General features: G+C 44.3%; 2 protein-coding genes across 6 annotated transcripts; both read left to right on the top strand.

Moving 5' to 3' along the window:
• The first annotated feature begins 1,896 nt into the window (after positions 1-1,896).
• Positions 1,897-11,096, top strand: LOC109777346 (ABC transporter C family member 10). 3 transcript variants are annotated; one of them, XM_045231977.2, is made up of 13 exons: positions 1,897-2,232; positions 2,858-2,941; positions 3,193-5,231; positions 6,040-6,360; positions 6,437-6,523; positions 6,647-7,234; positions 7,342-7,506; positions 7,675-7,969; positions 8,769-8,983; positions 9,073-9,378; positions 9,639-9,702; positions 10,027-10,266; positions 10,431-11,096. In XM_045231977.2, the coding sequence occupies exons 2-13, from the start codon at positions 2,926-2,928 to the stop codon at positions 10,538-10,540; spliced, it is 4,446 nt and encodes a 1,481-aa protein (XP_045087912.1). In that variant the 5' UTR covers positions 1,897-2,232; positions 2,858-2,925; the 3' UTR covers positions 10,541-11,096. The 3 variants fall into 3 exon arrangements, with proteins under 3 accessions (XP_045087912.1, XP_045087913.1, XP_045087914.1); XM_045231978.2 differs by having other exon boundaries at positions 1,968-2,266; XM_045231979.2 differs by lacking the exon at positions 1,897-2,232 and adding an exon at positions 2,477-2,516.
• Positions 11,070-16,873, top strand: LOC141027974 (uncharacterized). Of its 3 annotated transcripts, XM_073505691.1 has the most exons (6): positions 11,070-11,735; positions 11,835-11,991; positions 15,380-15,533; positions 15,635-15,659; positions 15,768-15,906; positions 15,980-16,873. In XM_073505691.1, exons 3-6 carry the CDS (start codon positions 15,432-15,434, stop codon positions 16,110-16,112), a joined length of 399 nt encoding a protein of 132 aa, XP_073361792.1. In that variant the 5' UTR covers positions 11,070-11,735; positions 11,835-11,991; positions 15,380-15,431; the 3' UTR covers positions 16,113-16,873. The 3 variants fall into 3 exon arrangements, with proteins under 3 accessions (XP_073361792.1, XP_073361790.1, XP_073361791.1); XM_073505689.1 differs by lacking the exons at positions 11,070-11,735; positions 11,835-11,991 and having other exon boundaries at positions 15,358-15,446; positions 15,980-16,050; positions 16,274-16,873; XM_073505690.1 differs by lacking the exons at positions 11,070-11,735; positions 11,835-11,991 and having other exon boundaries at positions 15,980-16,050; positions 16,274-16,873.
• The last annotated feature ends 5,544 nt before the right edge of the window (positions 16,874-22,417 follow it).

The following is a 22,417-nucleotide window of genomic DNA, read 5'->3' as shown; positions in this document are numbered from 1 at the left end:
TCCCTGTCCTTCGGATCGGAACCTCGATCGAGATTGGTTCCGGCACCGCCACGCTGTTCTGGTTCGATAGGTGGGCTGGCGACTCGCCCCTTGCGGCCCGCTTTCCGGACCTCTTCTCCATCGCGGTTGCGCCACAGATCTCCGTGGCGACCGCCCTTATTGACTTAGGGCAACTAGCGTTCCGGAGACCTTTCGGCCCGGCTGAGATCGAGGACTGGCAGGAGCTGCTCGACTGCATTGCACTCCACGAACCTGAGCTCTCGACGGACGATGACCGTGCCAGATGGCGGCTAGAGCCTTCTGGGCAATTCTCCACCAAATCTCTATACCTGGCCATCGCCCCTTCGCTTGGCCATGAGGCGCTCTCCTCCATTTGGGAGATCCGCCTCTCCCTGAAAATTAGGATCTTCTTGTGGCAATGGATTCGCGGCCGCCTCCCATCTGGCGTTGAGGTTCTGAAACGCAATGGCCCTGGGGATGGGCGCTGCCCGCTCTGTGGGCCTGAAGAAGATTCGAACCATATCTTCTTCACCCGCGTGTCCGCGCAGTTCCTTTGGAGCTGTTTCCGCAAGATTGTGGGTGGAAACTGGGACCATAACAATTTCCCCGCTCTCTTTGCCAAACTCCAGGCGATCCCACCCGCGTTGCGCCACACTAGGTGGCTGACCATTGGGGTCCCGACCTGGACGCTGTGGACTGTTAGGAATAAACTTGTGATTCAGCATATCCCTCTTCGTCGTGCTACTGACTCTTTGTTTAAATGGTCTGGTTACTTGCAGCTTTGGCGGCCGCTTAGCCGGCCCAGGGAGAGAGACGCCATCACCTCCATCATCACCCAGCTTCGTGCAATGGCTCTCCGGTTGGCGCCGCCGCTTCCCCCACCACCTCCGGAACCAGATTAGATCGTCATGTCGTCGCCTCCGCCGCCCCCGTCTTGGGTTGTTTCGTCGGGCATTTGTGTGTGGGCGTGTTGTGCTGTGCCCACAGCGGAACTTGGGGTTGTGTATGTCTGTTTGTGCGTGTATGTGTGGTACCTGACTTGCGGTGGCGTTGTGTGTGGGTGTGTGCTGTGTTCTGTCGTTACCTTGATACTTTGTGCTTGGTGGGTGCTTTATTTACAAAGCGGGGCGAAAGCCTTTTTCGGTAACATGACCAGGGATCATAATAGAGTTGCAGATCGTCTGGCAAATCATAGTCGTATCAAGTGTACCACGGTTGTGTGGATGCATCTGGGAATGGAGGAATCTTCTGACTCTCAAGTGTAACTCTCTCAAATTGGAATAAAGCTCCTTTTCCTGCGCAAAAAAAGAAAAAAGAAGAATAGAAAACGCTTTGGGTTATGTGAGGACAAGATATGAAAAGGATTCATATGTCCAACTCGCATCTTTTGTAATGACGTCTGCAAGAAGGCCGTCGCAAATGGTTAATTTGAGGAGACATGAGATGAGATGAGATGAGAACACGAAGAATGGATGGAGAAGGGTAGTTTAGTCTGAATCCTTGCATGATGTGATCTTACAGGTGTGATGCAGTTTCAAGAAGGGAAAACTGTAGCCACATGCGTTTTCCTGGATCAGTGTAAATGCGTTACTCCCTCCGATTCGTATTAATTGCCGCTGATTTTGTACAACTTGCGAAAATCAATATGGCCGGATGGAGTACAGTAATTTGGACGCGATTGACGCCTACATTTTGTTACCGGTGAAGAACTATACAGGGCACTCGACGCTGGACGGTCTCGGTCGATGGACAAGAACAAAGTCTGGCTCGGCCTGCTCGCTAGACAAGTACGGTGGCCGGTCACTCGGTAGACGATTGCACAACGAGCGGCCGGCTCGCGCGCGAGAGCCAGGCGTCCGATCGTTTTTTATCCTGCCCCCCCGGCCGTGCGACGACACGTCGTGGTGACCACGACCGACGCCCGCCCGCAGTTATTTCGGGCCATCTACCCCCCGCCCGGCAGAGGCAGGAGGAGAAGCGATGCGGGGCACGTCGTCGGCTCAAAACTCCTCACCGGCCCCGTCACGTGCGCGCCCGCAGCGCACGCCTCGTGCCGCCCCCACCCCCCATAAATAAGCAGCTCGCTCGCGGCGCCGAGCTCTGCAGCGGCTATTGGGACGGACGGTTCCGTTGGTCGGCTCCCGTTCGTCGACACACTGATAAGCTTGCGCCGAAGAAGAGCGGCCGGCGACGGAGTCTCGACCCCCAGCGGCGGCAGCGGCGGCTACAGAGGTCAACACTGGCATCATCGCTTTGGACTAGAAAGGTCTTCTCGTTCTCGGGAATCGTGCTTGATCCAGGGGAAGGGGGGGGGGGGGGGGGGTTCATTTTTATATTTGATTCATCTTCTTGGAACGGGTGTCCGGGGTTCCTGTTCCGGCCGTGGGCGCTCTGAGACTGGCAGGGGTTGGGGGTCAATGCGGCAGGGGGTTCGGTCTTCTCCCCTGTTTCTCCGATGATCGCCGCCTTCTCCCGCCGCGGCCGGCGAGCGAGCATTGCGCGAGATTTCCGCCCAGGTTCCCCGCGAATTCATCGTAGGGCCGCGATTCGCGGCTCTTGTTGATTTTATTTTTCTCAAGCCAGAGCTGTACCTACTCTTCTTCTTCTTCTTCTTCTTCTTCTTGATTGATTGCGAACGGTGAGGCGCTCAATGATCGCCGCTGCCGCTGTGATCTCTGTGCCGTGAGAGCCAGGAAGCTCCTGCGTCCACATGGATTGTTTTCCGTGGAATCTCAACTCTCTGATCTCGCTAGCGTTTTTCAGGAGATTCTGTTCCTTGTCCGTATCTTCATTAAAAACAGTATCTGCCCCTTGTCCTCACTGCTTTCTTCCTTTGACCATGGTTTGGTCGCTGCAGGGCCGCAAACAACAGAGCTGATCTGATCCACGAGGAAGTGCGATACATCAGTGAGATCGATCGGACAGATGGGCTACCTCACAAGTAATTTCGCCTCCCCAACCTCCTCATTTTAAAATTCTGTTTTCAGGGTGCACATAGCTGAATAATTGGTGCTACCTTGCTGACCATCAACCACTGTGTTGGAGGGTTGCCAGAACTGAAATCCGGAGATCTCAAGATCTCACCTCACTCTATTAGTACTGTAGTACATGTCTAAATAATTTTGCAGATTCGGCGCTTGCCAAAACTGAAATCTCATCTCACTCTAGTACTACTCTGTAACTGTACTTCAGGTTCTTCTTGGGTGATGAGCTTGTGTGGGAGCCCGATATGCTCCCACCAAGACGTGGCCTCATGTGCGTTCAAGCAAATATTCGACGCCTCCACCTGCACGAACCATCTAGCGGCGACCGGCATCGCGGCGCTGCTCCTGTTCGCGCTCGCGCTCCAGCTGTTTGTGAAAATTCCCAAGAGCAGAGCGTCGGCGCGGCAGCTCGTCACGCTCAGCTCACCGCTGCACTCGTCTGCTGTGGTGTTCAGTGGCACCCTGGGTTTGGTTTATCTTGGGCTTGGACTGTGGATGCTGGGGAGTGGCTTCAATCAGGATGCTTCTGCTTACCTTCCACATTGGTGGCTTGTGACAGCATGTCAGGGACTGAACTTGATCCTCACCAGCTTCGCTTTCAGCATCAGGCCTCGGTTTCTTGGAGCGGCATTCGTTCGATTTTGGCCGGTCTTGCTGGTCCTCTACGCGGCATTCATCTGTTCTTCTTCTGTCGTTGATATTGTTGCAGAGAAGGCGCTGACTGTTAAGTCCTGTTTAGATATTTTGTCCCTACCAGGTGCAATTCTCATGCTTATTTACGGCATTCGGCACAGCCATGACGAAGAGGGTCATGGAAGAAGTGGCAATGGTTTATACAAGCCCCTGAACACGGAGGCAGACAGTGAGGTAGCTGATTCTGACAGTCAGGTAACCCCCTTTGCTAAAGCTGGTTTTTTCAGCAGGATGTCGTTTTGGTGGCTGAATCCTCTGATGAAGATGGGCTATGAGAAGCCCCTTGAGGACAAAGACATGCCGCTTTTAGGCGCCACAGATCGAGCACAGAACCAGTACTTGGTGTTCATGGAGAAGCTGAACCGCGAAAAGCAGTCGCCATCGCACGCCACACCATCATTCTTCTGGACTATTGTTTCTTGTCATAAGCGTGCCATCTTGGTCTCGGGTTTCTGTGCTTTGCTAAAAGTTCTCACCTTATCTACTGGCCCAATACTTCTCAAGGCATTCATCAATGTATCACTTGGGAAAGGGTCCTTTAAATACGAAGGCTTTGTGCTTGCTGCAGTAATGTTCGTCTGCAAATTCTGTGAATCGTTGTCACAGAGGCAGTGGTATTTCCGCACTCGGAGATTAGGATTGCAGGTGAGGTCATTTCTGTCAGCAGCTATTTATAAGAAACAGCAGAAGCTATCAAATGCAGCAAAAATGAAGCACTCTTCTGGAGAAATTATGAACTATGTGACTGTCGATGCCTACCGGATTGGGGAATTCCCATACTGGTTCCATCAAACATGGACAACAAGTGTTCAACTTTGCATTGCTCTGGCGATTCTATACAATGCGGTCGGCGCTGCAATGCTTTCATCATTAGTTGTAATCATCATCACAGTGCTTTGCAACGCGCCATTGGCCAAACTGCAACACAAATACCAGAGTAAGCTTATGGAAGCACAAGATGTGAGATTGAAGGCCATGACCGAGTCACTAGTTCATATGAAGGTCTTGAAACTTTATGCATGGGAAGCTCACTTCAAGAAGGTCATTGAGGGGTTGAGAGAGGTTGAGTACAAGTGGTTGACAGCATTTCAGCTTAGGAGGGCATACAACAGTTTCCTGTTCTGGTCATCACCTGTTCTGGTTTCGGCAGCGACCTTTCTAACATGCTATCTTCTGAAAATTCCTCTTGATGCTAGCAATGTATTCACCTTCGTGGCAACTCTACGTCTCGTGCAAGACCCAATCAGGCAAATACCAGATGTTATTGGCGTCGTGATACAAGCTAAGGTCGCGTTCACTCGGATATCGAAGTTTCTTGATGCTCCTGAGCTAAACGGGCAAGCTAGAAAGAAATACTATGTTGGCATTGATTACCCTATAGCGATGAATTCGTGCAGTTTCTCATGGGATGAGAATCCATCAAAACCAACTCTGAAGAACATAAATCTGGCAGTCAAAGCAGGAGAAAAGGTTGCCATTTGTGGAGAGGTAGGATCAGGGAAGTCCACGCTTTTGGCTGCTGTGCTTGGAGAGGTCCCCAAGACTGAAGGCACGGTATGCTTTTACTAACTTTATCTTTTAATGAAACTAGCTAGCATTCATGCATTGCTACAGAAGTTAATTGCTCTGCATTGCTAAGAATTTTATTTTTATTGCATGATTTGTTTAAACTCTTGGGTCGTCGTAGTTTCTAGTTTTTGCAACTGAAACAATATCTCAAAATATACACTAAAAATATCCCAAAATATACAATTAATCGTGATACATCTGTGTACTATATAGAATGTATGATAATTGTGGCAATTAATTTCTTGACAACTTAAGAGGTAATCTCTTAGGGTGAACGAACCACCGCCAACTCCGAGTTTTATAAGAGTGAAGATAGCTGCCATATTCAGAATGTAGACATTTAGACATGTTTAAAAGAAACATAGCCTGTTGACAACAGCATCATGTTCAGTTTGCAAAGTCGTTATGAAAGTTGGCGCTTGACAGAGTACAGAGTTTACTCTGCACGGTCGTGCTACAAGGCAACCTTCCTTGGCTCTGTGAGCTGCAGCTCCTGCAAGTTCACATGGAAGAAGTCCTGGGCGCCCAGGAAGGTGAAATTCTTCTTCTAGCTGGCCGTCATGAACCATTGCTGGATTGTGCAGCACCTTTTCCCCCCCTTTTCCTTTCCTTGCTCTGTTTCTTGTTCTGTTCCTGCCTGCTTGGGCATGTAAATAACATTGTTCATGCCTTTTCAATACAATGATATGCAAAGCTTTTGCACTTTCTTAAAAAGGACAATATTTGGAAACATGATGTTATTTTTTTCATACAAATTAATATCAAACTCTTAAACTTTGCATAAACATTTCAGATCCAAGTCTGTGGGAAAATAGCATATATTTCTCAGAATGCATGGATCCAAACAGGAACCGTGCAAGACAATATTCTCTTCGGATCGCCAATGGACAGGGAAAGATATCACAACACACTCGCGAGGTGCTCGTTGGTCAAGGACCTTGAAATGTTGCCATATGGAGATTGTACTCAAATTGGGGAGAGAGGAGTAAACCTTAGTGGGGGTCAGAAGCAGCGCGTCCAGCTTGCTCGTGCACTATACCAAAATGCAGACATCTATCTTCTTGATGATCCTTTCAGTGCTGTCGATGCCCATACAGCCACAAGTCTATTCAATGTAAGGATCATATCAGCAGATGCAGATCGCATTACTATTTGATTCATGAACTGTTTTACAAAGCTCTTTGCAACAGGAATATGTCATGAGCGCTCTATCGGACAAGACTGTTCTCTTGGTGACGCACCAAGTGGATTTTCTACCCGTATTTGACTCCATTTTGGTACCTCTCTTCACTTCGGAAAAATCACCATATGATGATATTCATGTCTGATTTATATTTATCTTTAATTAGCTTTTTTTTGATATATTGATGTCATCTAAAACTAATGGTGATTTTTGGCAGTTAATGTCAGATGGAGAGGTCATTAGGTCTGCACCTTATCAAGATCTATTGGCAGATTGTGAAGAATTTAAAGACCTTGTAAATGCCCATAAAGATACAATTGGTGTTTCCGATGTTAGTAACAATATAACAACTCGAAGATCTAAGGAAGTATCAGTAAAGGAGACAGATGGTATTCATACAGAATCTGTGAAGCCATCACCGGCAGATCAACTGATCAAGAAAGAGGAAAGAGAAACAGGGGACGCAGGTGTTAAGCCTTATATGCTTTACCTGTGCCAGAACAAAGGCCTCCTGTATTTCTCTCTTTGTATTATTTCTCACATAATTTTCGTAGCTGGGCAAATATCACAGAATTCATGGATGGCTGCTAATGTCCAAAATCCTCATGTTAGTACACTGAAGTTAATTTCTGTGTACATTATTATCGGAGTTTGCACAATGTTCTTCTTGCTATCAAGATCTTTGGCAGTCGTTATTCTTGGGATCCAGACATCACGATCCTTATTTTCCCAGCTACTCAATTCATTATTCCGTGCACCAATGTCCTTTTTTGATTCTACTCCGCTAGGAAGGGTTCTTAGCCGGGTATAAATTCTTAAACCAATGGCAAATACAACAAATTTCAGTTACGTTTTACACCCAGAGAATGTTCTCATGATAGATTAACTCACTCCCTTTTTCTTCTAATGCAGGTTTCTTCAGATTTGAGTATCGTTGACCTTGATGTTCCATTTGCCTTCGTATTTAGCCTTGGTGCCAGCTTAAACGCATATAGCAATCTAGGGGTACTGGCTGTTGTTACATGGCAAGTTCTGTTTGTATCCGTTCCAATGATAGTTTTGGCAATTAGGCTGCAGGTAATTGGTATGACTTTGTTTCTTTATTGTTAAGCATTATGTCTATGATTATTTGGTTTCATTCACCAATTTATGTTCTCTGCTGCTGTTTTTGTCTGAGAGTGAACGAGCCCACAGTTTGCATTCAAAGTTCTCATTAACTGAAAACTATTATGGTTGGTCATGCAGAGGTACTATCTAGCCTCGGCCAAGGAACTGATGCGGATCAATGGTACCACCAAGTCTGCTCTAGCGAATCACTTAGGTGAATCGATTGCAGGGGCTATAACCATAAGGGCCTTTGAGGAAGAAGATCGTTTCTTTGCTAAATTTTTTGACCTTGTTGACAAGAATGCCAGCCCATATTTCTATAATTTTGCATCAACTGAATGGTTGATTCAACGTCTGGAGATAATGAGCGCCGCAGTTCTTTCTTTTTCTGCCTTTGTCATGGCCCTTCTTCCTCAAGGAACTTTTAGCCCTGGTAAGCCTATTATATGAACGTCATGTTGCTTCAAATATTTGGACAAAGTTGAGTAGTCAGCCCGTTCTATGGCCATCGGTGGTTGCATCTAATTTGCAACAAATGTTAGATGCATTGCCATGTAAATGTAGATACATTTTTATCGCCTTCTGTTTGTTTTGAGAAGCTTTTGTTATGAGAACATACTTGATACTCCATCCAGTCGTAAATAGATGACGTTTTAGAGAGGACATGGGTCTCCAACAATCTTATTTCACCGATACTTTTTGTATGTATATATTTGTAGAAAACTAGAAGAGAGTTGTATTGCAAAAATAATATCGATGAAAAATCTGATGTTAGTATTTTGACCTTGCTAGTCCAGATCTTTTTTATAATAGTAATCAAAGTTATAAACGTCTGACTGAATCCTTTCTAGGATGTCCTGTATTACTAATTAAGGTAGTAATGTTATTGTTGCATGAAAATTATATTTGCTGCAATATGGTGAATATAAAAACACGACTTTGTATGGTGAATATGGTGTTTATCTTTGATCTGCTTTGTAAGAGGGTTCCCTCACCACTTTGTATCGGTTCGGTCGTATTGCTTTATATATAAAGTGGGGCGAAAGCCTTTCTCGGTAATATAAAAACACCATAACATTCTCAAGCTACCACTTGTTCTGATGATTTTATGGATAGATTTGTATCTTCTATGAAAATACAGTTTGAGTCCTAATTCTTATCATATTGTACAGTTTATGAATATCACCATTACAAACAGTAGAATTAATTCCTTGCTTTTCGTACTTGCACAGGTTTTGTGGGAATGGCATTGTCCTATGGTCTTTCCCTAAATATGTCATTTGTTTTCTCTATTCAAAACCAATGCAACCTGGCGAATCAAATAATCTCGGTGGAACGGGTGAACCAGTACATGGACATACAAAGTGAAGCCGCAGAAGTTGTTGAGGAAAATCGACCATCACCAGATTGGCCTCAAGATGGTAATGTGGAGCTTAGAGATTTGAAGGTAATCAGATATATTTACATGTCCGCCTTACAAGGTAAAATCCTATTAACACTTCTAACAAATTTATGCGATTGATTTTCATCTGACAGATCAGGTATAGGAAAGATGCTCCCCTTGTACTACATGGAATCACTTGCAGGTTTGAAGCTGGAAATAAGATTGGTATAGTTGGTCGAACGGGAAGTGGCAAGACAACATTAATTGGTGCATTGTTTCGTCTTGTTGAACCCGCCGATGGGAAAATAATTATAGACTCTGTGGACATCAGTACAATAGGCTTGCATGACCTGCGTTCGCGTTTGGGTATCATTCCACAAGATCCAACACTTTTTCAGGGTACAGTAAGATACAATCTAGATCCTCTTGGGCAATTCTCAGATCAACAAATATGGGAGGTAAGATGTACACAGATATAAATGTTGCCTTTTCTTGTCTTACCCAATGATCAGACAACTTTTCACTGATTGAAGAAATAGGCACCCAAATTTTAGTTGGGGAGAACTCAAACATGGGTGATGGCCTGGTAGGAGTGTAAAGCCACACCTCTTGAAACTGTGCTTAGGCTTAGAGCCCCTGTTTCTCAGTTTATGGCATATGTACATTTCAAAGGGAATCACTAGCTAAAGTGGTTACTCTATTTGTTATTATGCTGCAGGTTCTTGACAAATGTCAACTTCTTGAAGCTGTCCAGGAGAAGGACCAAGGACTGGATTCACATGGTAGGAAACTTCACTTCTATCTATAGTTTCTTTTCCGGAGTTCATTTTTTGATGCTCATAACTTGGGCAAACAGAAACTCTGCTCTAATCATTTCAGAAATTGAAATAGCTGTGACGATACATGTGCCACTAAATATGTCAAACTGTTATTAGTCCTAGGCGTATTCTTCAACAATAGAGGAGGGTGCGGTCCCAAGTACTTCGAACCCACAAATAGACTTATCTCCAACCACGAATCGGACTCTTAATGGCTCTCATCTTTTTGCTAGCATGATGTTTGGAACTATCTCATTCATGATACTGATCAAGATCTTATCTTAATAGTTGTGGAAGACGGGTCGAACTGGAGTATGGGTCAAAGGCAGCTCTTTTGTCTGGGACGCGCACTTTTGAGAAGATGCCGCATCTTAGTTCTGGATGAAGCGACAGCCTCTATTGACAATGCAACAGATGCTGTCCTTCAGAAAACGATCCGGACAGAATTCAAATATTGCACCGTCATTACAGTTGCACACCGTATACCAACAGTTATGGACTGCGATATGGTACTTGCAATGAGCGATGGTATGTTTCTCTTACCGGCAACTTATAAGAAATATAGTGACCTTCTTATAAGACTGGTTGTCTTATTGACCTGAACCAATCAATATGGAATATCTGAATTATACTTGAAACCAAATGTATTGTGATCTTTCCCGTACTAATGAGCTATATATGAACATTTCCAGGGAGAATAGTGGAGTATGACAAACCTACAAAGCTCATGGAAACGGAAGGATCTCTCTTCCGCAAACTGGTCAACGAGTACTGGTCATACACATCGAACGGAAATATTTAGAAGAGACTGTCTTCCGTTTTAGAAAAAAAGACTGTCAGTTTTGATTGCTTACTTGCTGCAGCTTTCCAAGAAATAAAAGACAAATCGGCTTTTAGAAAATAGTGCCACGACTGAAGATATATAGTAATCTATGCTAAGGAATTCATCTATTTGGAATCTGAAGAAAGGCAGTACTATTTATTGTCTGGCAGTTTCTTTCGCTACCAGAAATTCTGTGCAATACACAGTGGACTGCCTCTGCCCTTCAGTATTGGTGAAGCTGAGCAGAGTAAACCCCTGAAGAGATAATAGAAGGCTAAACCAGAGGTACTTCAAATCTACAACCTACGAATGAGATGCGATGTGAGCATATGTGTTTGCTGACAGTGTTATGGTCGAGTCGTTTGTCGATTGGCTAATGCATTCACTTCCACATCATTTACAGTAGCTTGGTACGTTTATGCTGAATGCATTGACTTTATATATGAGGTTTCAGACTACGAAATGTAAATTGATGCGATTGGTTTCTGTTGTCCATGTATTTCTCCAGTGGAAAGCAGGTTGCTTTTGTCGTTAAGACTGCCTTTCCATATTGCAATGTACCCTCTGTACCAAAATATATAACGTTTTAGCGATCATAGTGTAAATCTGGCTACGTTACGAAACTTCCCGAGTTTCCAAAAATGCCCTCCCACCTGCCCACTCCCATCCACTTGCTGCCCACTCTCACCCACACCCTCTCATTCCCCTCCCTCGTCGCCTCTCCGCATCGTCGCCGGCCACCGCAGCCCATCGCGTTCTCGCTCCGGCAGCCCACCGTGTTCTTCCTCCTGCAGCCCAGCGCTTGCTTCCTCTCCTTCCTTTCCCACTGCTTGCTTCCTCTCCTTCCTTTCCCATCCCGAGGTCAAAAGAGTGGTTTTTTATGCGCCGGTGAAGAGCTTCTGGGCGGCGGAGCTGGTGTGGGCGCCGACGCCGGATCCGCGTGCGCGTACGCTAGATCTGGGCTACGGAGCGGCCTGGACAGAGCGGAGCGGCGACGGAGTGGAGCAGCGGAGTGGCCCCCGGGAAGGATGCCTGGCCGGCTGCGGGCACCCTGGGTGGGGCTGCGCGTCTATGCGGCGACCTCATCGAGACCAAGAAGCCGGCGGCGGTGATGCCGCTGCACATCGATGACCTCCTCCCTCTCATGCGTGCCCGTCGTCGTGCGCCGTGACAGGTAGGTCCATGGAACTTCCCTCCCCCCCTGCTCGGGACGCCACCAAGGTTCGCCCCCTTCCTCCCTTCCCTTCCATTCCCTAGACTCACACATGCACAGTCGATGCAGGGAGAGGAGGACGACCCCAGCCATGGAGTAGCAACAACTCAAGTTTAAGGTCAAAGTGATGGTCATGGGTGAAATTAGGGACGATGCCCAGCAGCAACAACTCACCAACACCTGCTCCGACGCCATGGACCAACAGCAGCAACTGAAGGTCCCTTCTCCTACACGCCTCCCTCTACCACTCTCTCGTTTCAATTTCGATTTCGTTCCCCTGATGCGGTGCTACTCAATTCTCGTGCTTGCTTGCTGCTCTGAGTTGTGGCCGTCGAGATCAAATTGGCTGCCGAGTAGTTAACCTTGCTGATATGTTAACTGTGTAAATTTGATATCCTAGGAGAGAGAGAAACCTCCTGTAAAGTACAGTAGTAGCTTGCCATTTCTTTAAGTCAACACAGAGTTTCAGACACAGGATGACTAACTGAATTGTAAAAAAATGAGTTAGAGATTTAAGGGCCTCCTCTACAGTACAGTAGTAGCTTGCCATTTTCTTTCAGTCAACAGAGTAACAACCAATGATAGGATTTCATCTTGCACAGCTATACCTGGAGACTTGGAGTATAAAGAAGAACATAGGACACTTATTATATTTGTGCTTCCATTTATTTGAAGAGGCACCTGTTTGTTCACATATCAAATTTATTTGGAGTAACCGACTACTACAGGAAATGCTAGGAGTAGTTCCTATGTGTACAACAACATGGATTCGAAAACTATCAATTTGATATGCAGAACTACAGGAAATGCTAGCGTTTCTGATTCGAAAACTATAGCCCGTTCAGTAAATTTTGTGCACCCCAAATTTGTTGGTGCTTTACATGGAGTAGTGCTTGCTGCCAATATTTAACTGAATTTAACATGTGTTAGAGCAACTAAGCTAGATGGTCAGAGAGATTTTTGCCATAAGTATCCCATAGTAATGTCCCATAGCCGGCGGTCCGTTCGGCAGTCTGAAATTGTACTTGCTGAAATTTCTTGCTTGGATTGCTTGCTGAAATTTCTTGCTAGGAAATGCTAGGAGTAGATAGGAGTATTTCATACTGTACTTGTTCAAATTAGGGAGGACAGCAGTACTATAGCACTGCAGAAGGAGTACTTTGTTTTAGAGATACCGAATTGAAACCTTTTCAGTTAATTAGGAGTAACAAGCAAGCTGATTTCCAGTACCAATTTCTTAGATTTAAATTAACTGGAGCCTCTCCCCTCCTACTCCTCTCCTCATAAGAAGTTATACAGAGGCTTTACAAAACAAGGAGTTATTCAAATGATCATACAAATCAGAAAATTCGAAAACTTATCACAACAAGGAGTTATACAAATATCATACAAATCAGAAAATTAAAAAACAAGGAGTTATCTCCACACAAATAACCACAAGGATGCAACAAATATACTCCAGAAGCCTCATCTCAGGTCTCTTGACAACAAACATCTCAGGTCTCATGACAACAAGCATCTCCGGTCTCTTGACAACAAACATCTCAGGTCTCATGACAACAAGCATCTCCGGACTAATGACAACAAGCATCTCCGGTCTCTTGACAACAAGCATCTCCGGTCTCTTGACAACAAGCATCTCCGAACTAATGACAACAAGCATCTCCAGTCTCTTGACAACAAGCATCTCCGGTCTCTTGACAACAAACCTTTCAGGTCTCATGACAACAAGCATCTCCAGACTAATGACAACAAGCATCTCCGGTCTCTTGACAACAAGCATCTCCGGTCTCTTGACAACAAGCATCTCCGGACTAATGACAACAAGCATCTCCGGTCTCTTGACAACAAAAATCTCAGGTCTCATGACAACAAGCATCTCCAGTCTCATGACAACAAGCATCTCCGGTCTCTTGACAACAAACATCTCAGGTCTCATGGCAACAAGCATCTCCCGTCTCATGACAACAAGCATCTCAGGCCTTTTCTTCCATTATCTGAACCCTTTCCATTAGCTCTAGATTGTGTAGGGCATTTGCGTAAACCTCTCGAGGGCATGATAGTCTTGGAGGTAGCTGCCCAAGACCCTCAAGCCTTTCTTTGTTCACATGTGGTGTTTTATACTCATTGCCCCCTGCATGGTTCAAGATCTCAATCATGCATGTCTGCAGAGTTAGGAAAATTCTGTTGAGATTGTAAACCTCATAGCCTTCAAATTCCTCCAGAACACCCGTAATAAGGTCTTGTAGTGTTTTAGGACTCAGACAATCTGTTAGGGATTGCAGCGAGTTGAAAAAACCGAGGTCAAGCACACTCGAATCAGGACTGTTGGCGGGCTGTTGTATTATTCTGATGTCAAGTCCAGTTTTTGCAACAGCGGCTAGAAATTCTGGGTCATCTGGCAAGATATGGGGCTTAGCATTATCCTGCTGAATGTAGATGGTCTGTCCAGCATTACTTTCGGGCCAAACGGCCTGTATCGCTGGCAAGACCTTCTCTATCAGGAACTCCCTCATCACTTTTCTATCGACCTTTATTGACTTTGTCTCTATTGTACCTTTGGGCCCGTTATCACTTCTCCTCTGAGCAGGAACTTCTTTCACGAATGGCCAGATACGATTTTCCCAGAGAAGGTCACGTTTCCTTCACTGTCCCACCTTGGCCTAGCAACGGCCGTCAAGAACATCACCTTGCCAATACAGTTTCCATGTATATGCCTCGTAGGCTCTTCCTCCCCATCCAACAGATAGTAGGTCTTATTTTTCTTCGTCATATTGAACCATTTCTCATCAATGTGCACAACATTATGCATTGTCTTGAATTTAGGCCTTGAAGTTTCTATCGTTGTCTCATCAAGCATTGACAAACAAAAATTCATCATGTCCTTCTTATTTTTTTTCTTTCAGAGCTGGCTTCACACAGTTTGTATGCCTCTTTATCAAATTGAGCTTAACTTTCTGTGCAGTGTGGCAGGGCTACATCCCAGTTGCCAAGCGAGTGATCTGATAGTGGACCTCTTGTTCAGTGGTATTGTAGGGATTTTCTCTAGATTAATGTCTTTTGGCTTTCTTCCACATCTTCTTTTTTTCTGATTGGAAACATCTACCTCTAAACCCTCTGCGATTTGCTCCATTGCCTTCTGCCAAACTCTTTGTATACTCCTCACTCCTACCTTAAAAAATTGTGCAAGGTCTTTCTTATCATTTCTTTTGAATTTGCCACCTCTACTCATGCACACTGCATGCAATGCCACATAAGCAGCATATTTTTGCTCGTCAGTGAGGGTTTTCCTTTTTTTAATTGCTTGTTCAACAACTGCAGCAAGAAACACATCAATGAAAAAATATTAGTCCTATTGAAATGATCAAATGGTATGAAATGATATCATATGATCAAATGATCAAATGAATTGCAACAAGAAATATAGTACAACTAAGAAAATACTCCTTGATTGAAATGGTCAAATGGAGTATTAACTTAACTGAAAATATTCAGTTAACTTAAACTGAAAATATTATTTTCAGTTAACTTAAAACTGAAAATATTCAGTTAACTAAAACTGAAAGTATTCAGTTAACTAAAACTGAAAATATTCTGCTGTGTAGGATGTGGGTGAGGAAAGCGGACATGCTCGATGGACCGACAAGGTGGTGAAGGATGAGCTTGTTCACTGTGTATGATCCATCCATGCCCCTTCTGTTTTGCTGTTTGTCAACACACATTGTACTGTATGTTTACATGCTGTCAATGCTCAGCGAGGTCTGTTTCAACGCTTAGCCACTAGTGTCATGTTTCTGTCTACTGTCTTTCATGTTAATGCGTTTCACACTGAATGTTTTTGACTGTTTAATTTGGTACAGGCTCATGTTACCAAAATGGAGTACGGTACAAACTAAAATGATCATTGCTATACTCTACTCCTAATCCATTTTATTCTGTATTTTGATCATTTCACATTGAGTATTTGAGTTGACAGTGACATCATCTTTATAGGGAAGATGAGGAAGCTCACCGACTGCATCTTCGTCGGCATCAATGCCATCGTGCATGTCGATGTCATCTTCACCAGGATCAATGCTCTCGTGCATGTCGATATCATCGATATCATCTTCATCGGGACCGACTCCTCTAGGTATGTCCTCTTCTTCGGGGGGAGTACAGTTCAGATCAAATTCCATGTTGATTACTGTCTTTCTCTCTTGCAGGTTGTTGTGTCGTGCTGGAGATGCTGCCTGCTTCGAGCTATTGCTGTTGCTGCCTACTTCAAGCCCTCCAGGTACTCTGTACTGCCAATTCCATATTCATCTGAGCACGATTTCAGTCTTGTATGCCTGCTAGAGTTCTTGTACTCAGAAACTTTGTCTTGATTGATACTTTGCCATCAATTTTTTACTGTATACAGTACCTGTACATTGAAACTGTCTTGATTGATACAGTACTCTACCAACAAACTTTGTCTGGAGTATTTTGAGCTTTTCCTTTTCAAACTTTTACTTCAGGAGGCGATCTGGACCAAGTGGGGAGGCTATCTGCAGCAGTACCTGGAGCTGCATGGGAGGGCGCGGCGATCTGGACCTGGGGCTGCCGATCTGAAGCAGTACCCCCTCCGGCGAGCAGTACCTCGATCTGAAGCAGTACTCTCTGGAGCTGGCGAGGCCTTGGGAGGGGGACAACGGTCTGCAGCAGCACCCCCTCCGACGAGGCGAGTTGGTGAGGCCCCCTCCAGCGACAGGGGGCTGGATTGGCGCAGGCGACAGGGGGGTGGCCCTGGGAGAGGGGCGGCCCTGGGATGGGGGGCGACCCTGGCGGCAGGAAGCAAGCAGCAGCGGCGACTGGGATGGAGAGGATCTGCTCGGCGAGGAAGACGACGGCAATAGCGATTTAAATTAGGGGCACTTCTGTACTTTCCTCCCTTTTCACCTGGTCGGGACGTTTTCTAAAACGTCATATATTTCGGAACGGAGGGAGTACGTATATAAAGAGTGTTTTTATTTGCTCACATGGATTGGGTCGTTGGTGCATATGTTCACGGGATGAATCAATGTGGCTGGATCAGTGGATCGGTTGAATTATGTCTAAATATTTTCGTTGGACGTAAATGCTCTGTTTTCGCTTTGAACGGTACGTAGAGGGGGAAATATCTGGTGATACCAACTCCCACATGCTCCCATTTCGAGAAAAAACAATCTTCAATGTTTTAAAAAATTCTGGAAAAAAAAGAATGTTCACAAGAAATGTGTCTACAATCCCTTAAAATTTCAGGTCCAAATACGAAATGCACATTGAGAAAAAAGGCAATCCTGATGTGAATAGGGTCAATTTTGCTTTTGACTTTTTGTGGCACTATTCATGCTAGATTTGCCTTTTTTATTTCTCATTGTGTATTTTAAATTTGGATCTGCTTTTTAGGGGTCGTAGACATACCTTGTGAACATCCAAAAAAACAGATTTTTTTTGAAACATTTAAATTTGGTTTTTCAAAGTTGATATCAAGGGAGCATTTAAGGAATTGTATCACCTGATATTCCCCACGTATATACTCCCTCCGTTCCTTTATATTAGGTGTATTTGTTTTTCCCAAAAATTCCACAATGTAAGGTGTATTTCTTTTTTTTTTTCAGTTTTCCGTGCGTACCCTTGCACCATCCATTACCTGCCTTAGATAAAAAAAAACTACATAGTTTTCAACAGAAAGGTAGTAAAAAAGAATCTCTATCCCTGATTACATGCACTCACATTTCTCTCTCTCCACTCCCACCGATTGATTTTATTCTGGTGCAGCGAGATTTGGTTGCCTTTTATTACGTCGATGGTTATTTAGTTGTCGCTAACTATCTAATTTGTTAAGGGTATTTTTATCCAAAATTCTTCTCAATTCTATGCCTTGGTCACCGCGCCAAAGAAAATACATCTTGTATAAACGAACAGAGGGAGTAGAATACTAACTAGGAAACCTCAAAGGCCTCAACATCCGAGGGGCCGATCTGTAATAACAAAGGGTACTTGCAAGTTTAGCGCCCTTGTTGTGTGGATGACACTGGCAGTACTGTAGCTAGCCCAAGAAGCTAGGGTGGTCCAACAGTAGAACTTTTCATTTGAATTTAATTATATATACTAAAAACAGCAATTTTTTTATAATATATAGGCTATAGGAAAATTTCAGGATGGTCCATGGACCACCCTGTCCACCCCCTAGCTATGCCACCGGTCTTCTTGTTTGGGCATCCTCTTTTCACTTAAGATCAAACTTCCGACCTATGCGCCCCGGTGGTTGTGAGTTCCTCCAACATAGATTTCTTTCTTGTCCTCAGCATGTAATTAGTCTTGGGTGGACAGAGAATAAGATTAATGACCATATTGAAAATTTATTTATCATAAATAAACCTCTTTTAAGTCCAACCGGGAGTCACAGAACAGTGCTGAATGTAAGAATGCCACTATGCACGCTTGGACCTAGTGAATCACCGACCGAGGATACCACTGAATGCCAACAAGTGAGATCAAACATTACCCAAGTCAGATATACTATATGCATACCCGGGGAGTGCCCTGCATGCATTCTAGGCCTAGTTTGGCAGCATAGTTTTTAAAATACCGTAGTATTTTGAGACCTTGGTATTGCAATGCCTAGGCAACACATACTACAGTTTCAATCAGAGTTTGCTAAAGGACGCCTAGCTGATCGCTGATCTAGGAAGTCGTGGGCGCAATCAATCATACTACATCGTGTGCATGGAATTGTGTTGATGGGCTCAATCAATCGAGCAGGGTAGCGCATACCTTTCTCGTGAACTTCATTTCTCCATGGTAGCAGAGAAGATGGATGAACTGCACGAGGATGGCTGGAAGATGGGCTCACAAGAAAAAATAGCAGGGGAGAGCCAAGTAACGCTAGCGTTTCTCTGTTTATGAAAAAGTGGTCCCAACCTCTTTTTCTAATACAGCAAAAAAGAAAACACGGTTTCAAGAAAACTACAGTTTCTAAAACTGCCGCATCTGTTAGTGTCAAACACATATATAAAACAGTGGCTTTATCGAAAACCACGGTATTTCTTGTAAAACTGCAAAAATACTTTGTTGCCAAAACACAGCCCTAGCATATATGTCTTGGTCTTGATCCGGTGTAGGGTGAACAATGTGGTTTGAAAATGGTAACTCCAAGAGTCTCTAATTCTAATACTTGGTACTTGCAAAATAGAAAACATATTTTTTTTCTTTTTTTTCGAAAAGGGGGACTCCCCGGCCTCTGCATCAGAACGATGCAACATATGATGAGTGTCGTGTGATGGTATCCATTTTTCGGAACTTCCCAACCAACAAGTCCAAGCCCTATTAGCTTGGAAAAGCTATGCTCTATAACTAACTCCTCTATTGTGGTAATATGCTCCAAGAGTACTTTAACAAGAGCACAAGTCTTCCCTAAAGGAGGGGATGTTCCCAAGAAACATCAGAGAGATGAACATATTGTAGAACTTCAACAAGCTCATCACCCATCTAGGATGGACAAGAAGTCAAGATGAGCCTCCATGCCCTATAATGTACAACTCTTGAAGATATCTATGTGGTTGAAGGCTCTCAAGAACGAGTGATGTTCTAATCTTGAGCTCACGTAAGCGCGGGTGAACAGTAAAATAAATAAAAATTCAAAAAATCCCATTTTTTGGTGTGAAACATTGGCAAATGCTGTAATTTTGCAAGCTATTAAAACATTTGATAGTACCATTTTTTTCATTTTCTTTTAATTTTATTGTTTACCCGGGTTCGACATTAGACCGTTCACCAGTATGGCAAGCAGGCTGGGGGGGATACCAAATGGATGGCAAGCGGGCTGTGCCTCCTGGCCTACGCAAGACACACTTAATAAATGGGCCGGCCCTTGAAACGTTTATCCCTAATGGGCCACGTGTTTTTGGGCTAAGGTAGTTTTTTGGTTGTTTTGGGGCTATATGTAAAAATTAAATAAAAAACTAATATTTTTTAGAAGAATATAAGATAAAATAAAATATTTTTTGAGGGGTAATAAAATAAAATAATAAACGGGTCATGTCGTGCTGGCATGTGGGCCTCGCTTTGCAGCCCAGGGCGTGTCACATGTCGGGCATGGCCCGTTTAGCCACGTGCTATGCTAGGCCCGTGACGGGCCGGGTATGCCGATAACGGCCCAATTTGCCAGGTTTACGTATGCGAAATCATTAATTGAGGAGTACTCCTTCCAAAAATCACTCCCATTGGTGCGTCACTTGTCGCAAGTCGCAACTGGGAATTCTTCCTTTTTTTCATAGATCTATTTATTCAAAATGTTTTATCTCTTAAACCGTGCGTCCAAATCTCGAACCATTTTCACCGTTGGATTCCTCGCGTCGAGATCTTCAAAACTAGATCCCATATTGATAGGTTTTGAATAATTTTTTTCCTCGTGCCTCTCAAGGAAGCAAATCCGTGCCTCTTCCGGAAGCAAAATCATGCCTCTCGCAGAAGGAAATTCCGTTTTCAAGAGACACGGCCCAGAAGAAAAAAAACACACATTTTTTTTGTTCGGTCGTGCCTCTCGCGGAAGGAAAAAAAATAAAACATGTTTTTTCGTTTCAGAGAGCACGGCCGTGCCTCTCACGGAAAAAAGAGAAAACATATATTTTTTCCGTTTTCGAGAGGCACGGTTGTGCCTACGCGGAAGCAAAATGGTGGCTCTCATGAAAGCAAATATGTACCTCTTGCGGAACAAAAAAACACATTTTTCGCATATTTTTTTATTTTTTTTATCAAAAAGCTAAAAAAGACCAATGAAGACAAAAAACCATTTAAAAAGCCAAAAACACATGCGAAAAAATAAAAAATAAAATACGAAGGGAACACTCAGGACGCGACACGTGGCGACGATTGAGAACACGCCAAGTGTCGGCTACGGAAGCAGCGCTCCTCAACTAGTTGCGCAGGAGATTCCTTAAAAAAAACTAGTTGCGCAGGACTGCTGCCGAACAATGCAAGATGCTTAGGGGAAGTGCTTAGAGAAATAAACCAGACTTTCTTTAAGCACCAGTGCTTATTTGTACAGGGTAGACACTTAGTTAGGCGTCTCTCCTGTAGAAATAGGCACCGGTGCTTCACAAAAACCCGATTTATTTTTCTAAGCACCTCCCTAAGCACCTAGCATTGTACAAGACCTTAAGGAGTACTCATTTCAAACATCACTTTCAACTTGTCAGGTTGCGAAAAGCGACGCGCCGTCCGTCACTTGTCGCAATCTGAAAGTTTTTTTTCTTTTTTCATACATTCATTTATTCAAAATGTTTTATCTTTCAAACCGTGCGTTTAAATCTCCAACCGTTTTCACCGATGTATTCTTCACGTCGACGTCTTCAAAACTAGACCCAATATTAATAGATTTTGACGAATTTTTATTTGACAAAAAAATAAACTAGAAGCATGTTTTTTTCCCTTTCTGAAGAGGCACGCTTTCTTTCCTTTCCGAGAGGCATGTGTTGGAAATATTCCCTAGAGGCAATAATAAAATGGTTATTATTATATTTCCTTGTTCATGATAATTGTCTATTGTTCATGCTATAATTGTGTTATCCGAAAATCGTAATACATGTGTGAATACATAGACCATAACATGTCCCTAGTGAGCCTCTAGTTGACTAGCTCGTTGATCAATAGATGGTTACAGTTTCCTAACCATGGACATAGGATGTCATTGATAACGGGATCACATCATTAGGATAATGATGTGATGGACAAGACCCAATCCTAAGCATAGCACAAGATCGTGTAGTTCGTCTGCTAAAGCTTTTCTAATGTCAAGTATCTTTTCCTTAGACCTTGAGATTGTGCAACTCCCGGATACCGTAAGGGTACTTTGGGTGTGCCAAACGTCACAACGTAACTGGGTGGCTATAAAGGTACACTACGGGTATTCCCGAAAGTATCTGTTGGGTTGGCACGAATCGAGACTGGGATTTGTCACTCCGTATGATGGAGAGGTATCTCTGGGCCCACTCGGTAAGACATCATCGTAATGAGCTCAATGTGACTAAGGGGTTGGTCACGGGATGATGTGTTACGGAACGAGTAAAGAGACTTGCCGTAACGAGATTGAATATGGTATCGATATACCGACGATCGAATCTCGGGCAAGTGCTATACCGGTAGACAAAGGGAATCGTATACGGGATTGATTGAATCCTTGACATCGTGGTTCATCCGATGAGATCATCGTGGAACATGTGGGAGCCATCATGGGTATCTAGATCCCGCTGTTGGTTATTGGCCGGAGAGATGTCTCGGTCATGTCTGCATAGTTCCCGAACACGTAGGGTCTACACACTTAAGGTTCGGTGACGCTAGAGTTGTAATGGGAATTGTATGTGGTTACCGAAAGTTGTTCGGAGTCCCGGATGAGATTCCGGACGTCACGAGGAGTTCCGGAATGGTCTGGAGGTGAAGATTTATATATGGGAAGTCCAGTTTCAGTCACCGGAAAGGTTTCGGGGTTTGTCGGTATTGTACCGGGACCACCGAAGGGGTTCCGGGGGTCCACCTGCCCCGAAGGACCTAATGGGCTGTAGTTGGGTGGGAACCAGCCCCTTAGTGGGCTGGTGCGCCCCCAAGGGCCCAAGGCGCCTAGGGTTGGAAACCCTAGGGGG

The sequence above is a fragment of the Aegilops tauschii genome, chromosome 7 (assembly GCF_002575655.3).
Source record: "Aegilops tauschii subsp. strangulata cultivar AL8/78 chromosome 7, Aet v6.0, whole genome shotgun sequence".
NCBI lineage: Eukaryota > Viridiplantae > Streptophyta > Magnoliopsida > Poales > Poaceae > Aegilops > Aegilops tauschii.
This window is presented reverse-complemented; position numbering and strand designations above follow the sequence as displayed.

Excerpts from the sequence above, each read along its gene's own strand:
- LOC109777346 (XM_045231977.2), top strand. Across the intron at positions 8,984-9,072 it reads TGGAGCTTAGAGATTTGAAG|ATCAGGTATAGGAAAGATGC; the intron begins GTAATCAGATAT and ends TTCATCTGACAG. Across the intron at positions 10,267-10,430 it reads GGTACTTGCAATGAGCGATG|GGAGAATAGTGGAGTATGAC; the intron begins GTATGTTTCTCT and ends GAACATTTCCAG.
- LOC141027974 (XM_073505690.1), top strand. The coding sequence starts at position 15,432 with ATGAGCTTGTTCACTGTGTATGATCCATCCATGCCCCTTCTGTTTTGC. Across the intron at positions 15,534-15,634 it reads TGCTGTCAATGCTCAGCGAG|GCTCATGTTACCAAAATGGA; the intron begins GTCTGTTTCAAC and ends AATTTGGTACAG. Across the intron at positions 16,051-16,273 it reads GCCTACTTCAAGCCCTCCAG|GAGGCGATCTGGACCAAGTG; the intron begins GTACTCTGTACT and ends CTTTTACTTCAG.